The sequence below is a fragment of the Mirounga leonina genome, unplaced genomic scaffold (genome assembly GCF_011800145.1).
Source record: "Mirounga leonina isolate KUSES-001 unplaced genomic scaffold, KU_Mleo_1.0 Mir_173, whole genome shotgun sequence".
Classification (NCBI taxonomy): Eukaryota; Metazoa; Chordata; class Mammalia; order Carnivora; family Phocidae; genus Mirounga; species Mirounga leonina.
The window spans coordinates 60,663,743-60,673,547 of NW_023270447.1; the positions used below are offsets into that span (position 1 = coordinate 60,663,743).

General features: G+C 55.2%; 1 protein-coding gene across 2 annotated transcripts in view; it reads right to left on the minus strand.

The window, feature by feature from the left end:
* TIE1 (tyrosine kinase with immunoglobulin like and EGF like domains 1) overlaps positions 1 to 9,805 on the minus strand; it is a 19,721-nt gene continuing 9,916 nt past the window's right edge. Inside the window, exons 12-22 of one of the 2 annotated variants that reach the window (XM_035018814.1) lie at positions 8,999 to 9,289; positions 8,519 to 8,709; positions 6,037 to 6,247; positions 5,757 to 5,867; positions 5,412 to 5,602; positions 4,321 to 4,434; positions 4,145 to 4,215; positions 2,926 to 2,966; positions 2,730 to 2,826; positions 2,548 to 2,647; positions 1 to 246 (exon numbers count right to left, since the gene is read on the minus strand). In XM_035018814.1, coding sequence (XP_034874705.1) covers positions 175 to 246; positions 2,548 to 2,647; positions 2,730 to 2,826; positions 2,926 to 2,966; positions 4,145 to 4,215; positions 4,321 to 4,434; positions 5,412 to 5,602; positions 5,757 to 5,867; positions 6,037 to 6,247; positions 8,519 to 8,709; positions 8,999 to 9,289 — 1,490 coding nt within the window. In that variant the 3' untranslated portion in view covers positions 1 to 174. Of the gene's footprint in view, positions 247 to 2,547; positions 2,648 to 2,729; positions 2,827 to 2,925; positions 2,967 to 4,144; positions 4,216 to 4,320; positions 4,435 to 5,411; positions 5,603 to 5,756; positions 5,868 to 6,036; positions 6,248 to 8,518; positions 8,710 to 8,998; positions 9,291 to 9,805 lie in introns of both variants that reach the window. The other variant, XM_035018813.1, reaches the window with a different exon arrangement.

Consider the following 9,805-nt stretch of genomic DNA (forward strand, 5'->3'; position numbering starts at 1 on the left):
TGGAAGCTCAACCGAAGGAGCCACCCAGGTGCCCCGGATCCCCTCTTTTCTTAAGTTAGAAAAAAAAAAATTCCTCGAGGCAGCTCAGGTCAGAGGCTGCAAGGATCCGAAGTCACAGGCGGGAGAGTGGAGTTGGCTCTGGCCAGCAGAGCCCGGTTCTGACTTGACAGCAGCTCAGGCCTCCTCAGCTGTGGCGTCGATGCCCGCGTAAGTGAAGTTCTCAAACAGCGACATGTTCACATAGGCCTGCGGGACAGAACAGGCTTTAGTGCGGGCCGGGGGGGGGGGGGGGGGGGGGCCCCCCTCTGGCTGGAGCTGCCTGGCTTCCAATGTGGTAGCGCGACTTGAAGAGACACTGATTTAGACCCAAGATGGCCCCATGGCCAAAGGCGGCCCTCTGCAGCCAGAAGAGACCACGGTTGGGGGTTCAGGTGAGAGCCCGTCGACACACTGTTAAACAGGAGGGTTTTTTCTCTTCTTTTAAAAGATTTTTCATTGAACTGTAGCTGACATATAATATTATGTTAGTTTCAGGTGTACAACAGAGCGATTTGACAATCACCATCTGTCACCACTCAAAGTTAGCACAGTATTGGTGACTATATTCCTTATGCTGTGCTTTCATCCCTGGGACTGACTTACTGCGTAACTGGAAGTTTGTACCTCTTGTACCTCTTAGTCTTCACCGATTTTGCCCAAGTGTGGAGGCTTGGCAACCACTAGTTTGTTCTCTGGATTTATGAGCCTCTGTTTTTTGTTTATTCTTTGTTTTGTTTTTTAGATTCCACATATAAGTGAGATCAAATGGTATTTGTCTTTCTCTGACATATTTCTTAGCATAGTGCCCTCTAGATCCAATCATGTTGCTGTGAATGGCAAGATTTCATTCTTTTTTTTTTTTTTAAGATTTTATTTATTTATTTGACACAGAGAGAGACAGCGAGAGAGGGAACACAAGCTGGGGGAGTGGGAGAGGGAGAAGCAGGCTTCCCGAGGAGCAGGGAGCCCGACGTGGGGCTCGATCCCAGGACCCTGGGATCATGACCTGAGCCGAAGGCAGATGCTTAATGACTGAGCCACCCAGGCGCCCCAAGATTTCATTCTTTTTGTTGGCTGAGTAATATTCCATTGTACACACAACTGACGCTGAACAACATGGATTTGAACTGTATGGGTCTCCTTACACCAGATTTTTTTCAATAAACACTGTACAGTGGGGGTAAATGTATTTTCTCTTCCTTATGATCTTCCTACTAACATTTTCTTTTCTCTAGTTTATTTTGGTGTAAGAACACAGTATATAATACATACACAAAATATGTGTTAGTTGACTGTTTATGTTAGTGGTATGGCTTCTAATCAACAGTAAGCTATTAGTAATTAAGTTTGGGGGGAGTCAAAAGTTATATGCAGGTTTTTGACTACCTAGGGGATCGGTGCCCTTAACCCATCCATTGTTCAAGGGTCAACTGTATATACCACATCTTTATCCATTCATCTTGGGTTTTTTTTATGTACCCATCAAATGAATCTATTCATGCATTCATTCATTTATCCATCTATTCATAAAGCTATTTTTGATCATTTATCCATTTATGTGGTTATTTGATCATTCATTCATTCTTGTTTGTTTGTTGAAAGGGTTTATATTTAAGTAGTCTCCACACCCAACGTGGGCTCAAACTCATCACCCCGAGATCAAGAGTCACACCCTCCACCAACTGGGCCAGCCAGGCCTCCTGATCATTCCTTCATTTTTTTTTTAATGGGATTTTTTTTTAAAAGATTTTTTATTTTATTTTATTTTATTGAGAGAGAGAGAGCATGAGAGAGAGGAGGGTCAGAGAGAGAAGCAGACCCCCTGCTGAGCAGGGAGCCCGATGTGGGACTCGATCCTGGGACTCCAGGATCATGACCTGAGCTGAAGGCAGTCCTTAACCAACTGAGCCACCCAGGCGCCCCATTCCTTCATTCTTATGACAGTTTATTAATTCCTACAGCTACTCAGTCATTAATTCATACAAAGAACTCTTTTTGCATTTGCTCATTCTGATATATTTCTTCCTTTATATTTACCTGATAATTCATTTATTCACGTGGTTATTAGATTCAGTTATTTGTTTATTCATATGCTTATTATATCACCCATCCACTAATTCTACTCATTCATTCACTTACTATATCATTCATTCACCCATCCATCCATTTGGTTAGCTGGCCATTCGTGCACTGTCACTCTGGCTCTGTGCCCGGTGAGGAGAAAGGCTCCAGATGAGAGTGGGCTGATGGCCCCAGCAGAGGAAGACAGGTAAGGAGTCTGGGACCTGGGACCTGGGGGAGGGATTGGCTGCCAGGGCCTTGGAAGAGTTAGGAGGCCCTAGTGTCCAACCCATGGAGAGCTGGAAAGCGGGGGGTGGCATCCTGAGGCCCAGCTGTCCCGGCAGCTAGTGGTGGGGATAAGGACATGGAGGTGCTGCTCTCTGCTCTCTGAGAGAGCACCCCCGGAGCCTGCTGAGCCCTAGTCCCCGTCACCCCCAGTCTCCTCACCTTCCTGGCTTCCAGCATCCGGCCCAGCTGCAGCGCAATCTGGGCAAAGGGGGGTCGCTCGTATGGACGGTCCCGCCAGCACTGACGCATCAGCTCGTACCTGCGGATGGGGCATTGCTGAGAAGAGGGGTCGGGGCTAACTGGGCTGAGGGGGTCCGGGGCTCCAGGCTGAGGACACTCACACTTCATCGTCACAGTTACGAGGCTGTTCCATGCGGTAGCCCTGAGGCAGCTTCTCATAGAGCTCAGCACAGGTCATGCCACAGTAAGGCGTGCCCCCTGCAGGAGGGGACGGAGCTCTCTCAGCCCAGAGAACGGGGGGTGGGGTGGGGGGTGGGGGGTAAGGAGAGGGCCGGGGTCTGGGGCTCTGGAACTCACCAAGGCTCACGATCTCCCAGAGGAGGACCCCAAAGGACCAACTGAAACGAGAAGGATGTACTTAGTTCCCGTCTAGGCCCTGGGGCCAGCAGTTTAGTGTCTACCTGCCCCGGGGCGCAGCCCCTCCCGGCCCCCCGCGTGGGTCTACACTGCAGGTGTCCGCCTTGGCCGGCCGCTGTCTCTGCTCCACTGAAATTCCTTCATAGCCGCTCCCAGGCTCAACATAGCACAGCTAACATTTTAATCACGCACTCTGGGCCTCACACTGATCATCTAACATATATGTTCATGCGTTCAACCCTCGCACCAGCCTTATGATATAGGTGCTATTGTTATGCCCATTCTACAGATGGAGACACTGAGGTACTGGAGAAGTACTGACTACTGAGCTAGCTTGCCCAAGGTCACACAGCTCGTCAGTGGTGGAACTGGACTCAAGCCCTCACAATTCAACTCCAGAGCCCTTGCCCTTAACTGCCTCTCACCTGCATAGCAACCTCTATGCAGGTGAGACCAGGATGGAAGTTCTAGTGGGGGGAGGGCATCTAGGGGTTTTGGGGGCAGAAGCAGGAAGTAGCTGAGTGGTGGTCAGAAGGGCAGTCACTGTGGTGGACAGTGAACAAGGCAAGCCAGGCCAAAGGGCCAGGGGCCAATGGGCAAAGCAGGCCGGGTTCCCTGGAAAGAGGAGAAGGGGGGCCAATGGGCAAAGCAGGCCGGGTTCCCTGGAAAGAGGAGAAGGGGGGCCGATATGGTCATCTGGGGGTGAGGAGCATAAAGAGCGGACCTTGGCGGTTATGCTCTGGTTACATTCTCAGGTGGGGATGACCCCGCCCTTCAGAGACGAAGGTGAGAACATTCCTTGAGTGGTCTCTCCATCCACCCAGGCATTATCCCCCCACATTCCCGAACCTCTCCAGTGTATCTCCCAGTGTTAGATGAGCACTACTCTAAAGTCCCCTACTCCAATCCTATCACTGAAACACCTTCCAAGACAACGCCTCCTTCCAGCTAGCCCCCCCACCTTCCCACTAAGATGCTGGGCATAGCCAAGATCTACCCAAGACACACTTGTATCATACCTGTGTCATGTCTGGAACATACCCTGGGAATGCCCACGTCATGCTTATACACCTAACACGGGCCTAAGATGTGTCTAGTTATGTCTGTATGCATCCTTGGGGGACCAATCCCTCCTGCCCCTTCTGAGCCCCACACTCACACATCACTCTTGGTGGTATAGACACTGTAGTTCAGAGACTCAATGGCCATCCAGCGCACAGGGAGACGCCCCTGGGAGAGAGTGGGTTTGAGGGGTTGGGTGAGGAGGAGGGGCCTTGTCAGGGGTCCTGGGGGGCAGAGCAGGCACTGAACCTGAGTGGGGAGACTGAGACTTACCATCGTCTTCTTCACATAAACCTCCTCCCCCCGAGAGAGGCCAAAGTCAGCAATCTTGGAGGCCAGGTTCTCTCCGACCAGCACATTGCGGGCAGCCAGGTCCCTGTGGATGAACTGTAGGCATGGTCAGAAGTCAGGAAAGACTGGGGATGAGCAAGCCCAGGATTCCTGGGCCCGTGAGGGATCTGACCTCACAGCTGGTCTTTGTGGGCACCATCCGTCTCTATAACAGCCCCTTACCCTTCTTCCCAGCCAACCAGGCCTTATCCTGGATCAGCGACTCCTGCCTCAGAAGTCACGCTGCTGGCTGTCCCTTCTTTCTTGGGATCTGGCCACGGCCAAGCTCAGGCAGTGTCCCTCTTTTTGGGACAAGGGTGGGCTTGTCCCTGGTGACCACACTGCATCCTCCCCTCTTCACTTGTTCCCTTCCCCCTTTCCTCTCCCCTCCTTGATGAAAGTGGGGGATGCCCTCCTCTTGCCCAAAGTGACCTTTCCCTTGAGTCCCAAGTCCTCCCACAAGACCCTCCACCTTCCTAGGAAACCTCTCTCCATCAACCCCTCCCTCTGCCTTGGCCCCTACTCCTCTGCTTCAAAGACACTCGAAACTTCACTAACTTTAAAATGCCCTTGCTCAGTCTCATGTCCCCCTCCTGCTACTGTGCCCTCCTTCTTTCCATTCAAGCAGGGTGTCCTCAGACGTGGGCTCAGGCCGCCACTCCCTGCCCCACCCTCCACCCTGTCCTGGTGGGTCTCTCCATCCACCCCCTCACAGGGTCCACTGCCTTGCCATGAGACTCTCCACCATTTTGTGGGGTGACGGCTCCCAGATTGTTGTCTCTGGCCTCGGCCTTTCTCCTGAGCTCTAGGCTGGTACCTCTAACTGCCAACTCAACATCTCCACTCCGATGCCCCCCAGATGCTTCAAACGCAGCACCTGCCCCCAGACCTGCTTCTCGTCCCGTGCTCTCCTGCACGCGCCCGGGCCGGTGGCTCAGGGTCTTGTCGTCCTCTGTCTTGCCCGACCGCACACCCAGTGAGAGCCTGCGGCAGTGTGCCCCGTGGCGACACGCCTTCCCCCCACTCGCACACACCTGCTTCTCGCTCAGGTACTGCATGCCGTTGGCCGCCTCACTGGCGAAGCGCAGCAGCTGCCGGGAGCTGAGGGTCGAGGCCGTGCCATGTTCTCGGGCGAAAGCTGGGTCCGTCTCCAGGACCCGGCTCTTCCGCAGAAAGTCTAGCAGGTTCCCGTAGGGGGCGTATTCAATGGCGATATACAGGTAACCTGGGCGGGCAGGAGCGGGGACAGCGGGCTGGAGGCAGGCCCCCCGATGGGTCGGAGAAGGGAGCCTGAAGACCCGGTAAGCTGCTACCGTGAGGAGGGGATGGCTGTCGACTGGGCTTGGGAAGAAGGGCCAGGTGAGGAGCTGGGGGTTTACCTCGGTTCTCACAAGCCCCCAAGAGGTTGATGATATTGGGGTGATGCCCCAATTTGCACAGAACTTCCAGTTCCCCCGCAAAGTCCCGATGGTCATTTTCAGAGGCATACTCTGTGTAAAGAATCCAGTAACACTTTTGTCAGAAACAGTCCTGGAGAAAAGGCAAGGCTAGTGAGGGCTGCGGTGAGGTGCTGGAGGGAGCCAGGTAGGGCCTGGGATCTGTGGGACAAAAGGGAGGGGTGGGGGAGGGCCTGGGGTCAGGGGTTGCTCCTGGGGGGACCTTTCAGCATCTTGATGGCCGCGTTCATCTTGAGCCCGTCCTTCTTGATCATGGCCCGGATGACCTGGCCGAAGTTCCCCTCCCCGATGAGGTCCTCAAAGGTGATGTCTTCCCACTCCAGCACTGGGTAACTCAGGGGCTCGGGCTGTGGTTTCGGCCGCCGGGTTAGCGTCAAGGTGCCTGAGCTGAACTGCAGGATGGTTTCTTCGCCCTTCATGGGAGGGGACAAGTGGGCAGGCGGTCTGCACCAAGACACGGGGCCAGCAAGAGGCCCAGATAGGCATCAAGGGATAGTTAGACAAATGGGCAGAGACCCCCGCAGAGGGCACTCTGGTGGTCAGCCAGGAACAGACATGCAGACAGAGGACACACACTGAGACAGAATCACAGGAGATGAAGCCAGTGGCGGGCCGCTGGGTGGACGGATGTCCAAGAAGAGAGAGGCGAGGCCACAGCCGGGGATCAGGTATGGGAGGCTCTGGAAGAACAAGGAGTGGGTAAGGCTGCTAGAAGCCATGAAGACACGAGTCAATGGAAAGAGGGTATCTCCAACATTCCAAACAGGAAAGAATTGGAATGAGCTGTGCTGCGAAGTGGTAAGCTTCCTATTACTTTGCCAATCTCACAAGCAGGCTTTCTGGTCATCAGGGGTGCTGTGGAGAGGATTGCAGCCTTGGGCCGTGCGCTAGGACACGTTTATTGAGCGCCTATCACATGCGAAGCCCCAAGCTGCTGGGGGTCAGTGGAGGGGTTTTCTCCACAGCAGTAGAAGCAGAGATGACTGTCTACCCAGGTGGCATCCATCTATAGCTCTAAAACCACCCAGGAGCTGAAGACAGAAAGACCAGCACAAAGAGGAACATCATTTCCCCCAACCGTGTAGGAGCTGGGCCACCTGGGCAGGGCGGATGGCAGGAAAGGGAAACAGCTGGGCAGGGCCCAGGGCACGGCTGACAAGAGAACTGGAAGAGGGTTGACACAGACCTGGGGGTGGGGCTTCCTAACTGAGCGGACGCCCAGCTCCCTAGGTGAGGGGCTCAGGACACGGGGCACACGGATTCACAGGAACCACGCACAGCGGAGGGCACCGTACGCAGATGCATGCACGCACATGTGCTCGGGGAGGGGCACAAACACAGGGACACACGGGGACACGCACGGGGGTGCCCACCAGTGGATGCATATGTGCACTCCTGTGTGGCACACACGCACACCTTCGTGCGGGCACACGAGGGAGGGGACGTCTGGGCAGATAGGAGGATTATGTAGATGTTCAAGGCTGCTTTCCCACCTCCTTCCCTCAACATTTGTAGCGCCCTGCCCCCACCTTAGTGGTGGCAGCTTTCTGTGCGTACTGACCTCAGAGCGAGCAGCCTGGAACAAAGAAGCCAACTGAATCTGTGAAGGGAGTTTTTACTAAGGCGTGGCAGAGACAGTAGCCTTGGACACTAGGCCTTCTGTCATAAGGATCAGCCCTTGAGAGAGAAGAGGGGTTTTTTGTTTTGTTTTTTGTTGTTTTTGTTTCTTTGAAATGCCAAAGCTTGGCTGTGAATGTCAAAAGCCACGGTGCGGAGGGCTAAGGGCAGAGTCTGGATCATCAGGGACAGCTCTGGGGAAGATCTCAGAGGAGGCAGTAGGGCAGGCGGGAGAGAGAGATGGGAGGTGGGGACAAGAGGAGCAGATGCTGGGTGCTGGCAGAGGAGCCTGCCCCGCCCCCACCCAAGCGTGGGCCTGTGGCTGGAGGCACACAGACTACCGACTACAGAGAGCTCAGACAGGTTTACAGCAAGGCCAGGGAGAGTGGAGGCGGCACTTCCTTCCCCCCTGTAGCGACAGGTGAACCCCGGGCTAGCACAACTCTGGAGTAGAAACAGCCATGACAGGGGTTGCGACAAAGGGTGTGAGGGCCACAGAACATGCTGCCCTCCGTAGGGTACAGGGAGCACCTCACGGCTCTCAAGTTTCCCAGAGGAGGCCCTGGCCTTTGCAGAGATGAGGCCGGACGAGGAACTCACAGTAGGAGTGGCCTGTAGGCCGGACGCCACAGAAAGGCTGAGGGCATCGGCCACAAATGTGTGCTGGCTCCCAAGTCCGGGAGGGTCTGCCAGGACAGGGGCCAGTATGAGGCCCAGGTGTCCCACTGTCCCCCCCACCCCCCGTGTTATCACCATGCTACCTAGGCTTATAGTACCTCCAGCGAGAAGTGGGAGAATCCTGAATCTACCACGGTGAAATATGGACATACGGGGTTATTTTGAACTGGGAATATTAAATATTTCACCACTAACATAAACTGACTTATGAACTGAATTCAGTTCTAGAAAAATAAGGAAAATTATATTTTACACCCCTGAGCATCGTTGAGTGAGGTCCTATACCCGCGACATAAACACGCACACGCACGCACACGCACACACTCAGGGGACACAGGTACTGTGCGTGAGCGGACAGACGTATCTAGACATGGGGCCCACGGACTGACCGATCCTGACTGGTAAGTGAAGGTGCGTCTGCGGCGCAGGCAGCTTCTGCGGATGCACACCAGTGTTAAGAGGGCAGCCAGGATGCTGAGACAGGTGGCAGACACGGAGCCCACTACGGCCAGGATCAGCTGCCGATCCAGGCCCTCCTCAGCTGCCTGGACCTCTTGGACCGGGCCCTCACTCTGCAGCCCTGCACACAAGAAGGGGGGCGGATCACGGGGAGGGAGAGGTCAGAGATCCTAGTACCAGGAGGGACGAGGGGTGTCCGGCCGAAGGCCGATGGTTCACTAGAGTGACAGGATTTTCCTAGCATCAGGACGACAGAAGCAGGGAAGGGCCAGGGTGCCCAGGATCAGGACTGGTGTGACGTGTTGGGAAGAGCCTCGGATGTCCTAGCTCCAAAGCTGGAGACTGAGTGGAGGGAGAGGGCCCGGAGACCTACCCCGGGGCCAGGAGCGCCCGTGGCCCTGCTCTCTCACCATTGCCCAGGGTGGACTCCTCCACCACGCTGCTCCAGTCACCGGGGCCCTGGACACTGGCCCGCACACGGAAGAGGTAGCGTGTACTAGCATTAAGGCCACGGACAATGGTGCTTGTCTCCTCGGGCCTGTCCACGTCCATCCACAGCGGGTCTCCTGAGCCCCCAGCCACCTGCACCTCCACGATGTACTTGGATATAGGCCCAGCTGAAGCCTCTGGGCGCTGCCATGTCAGCTGAATCTCGGAGTCTGAGAGGGCCTGGGCACGGAGGTGTCGGGGGGCTGGGGGCCCTGGGGAGATGGGGGTGGGAAGGCAGGGCTCAGATGGGAACAGGGTATGTAGCTCTGGGGTCAGATCCACTCTAGCCGTGTTCCCTGCTCTGTGGACCCCAGAATGCGAGCCATCCCACCAACCTCCTCCTTTCCCTTCTGGGCTGAATTCTGCTCCCTACGGCTCCCTTCACCCCCCAAGCTTCAGTTTCCCTTTGTTTTCCTTATGTGCCAGGTCTTCCTGGCATCCAAGATCCTCCCAGCATGCTAGGTCCTCCCCGTGCCCCCTGTGCCCTGTGTTCCCCTAAATCCCATGTCCTCCTGGTGCACCACATCCTCCCCATGACCCTTGATCTCCACATGAACCCTGGCCTCCCCATGTCTCCCCCGTCCCACATGCTCCTGGGGACCCACCTCCCCCTGGTCTCCAATATCAGCCCATCTCACATCCTCCCTGCGGTCATGTCTGTCTGATGTCTTACTTCCCCCTCATGCCCACGTTTTCCACACGTCCTGTGTTCTCTCCGTGTCCATGCA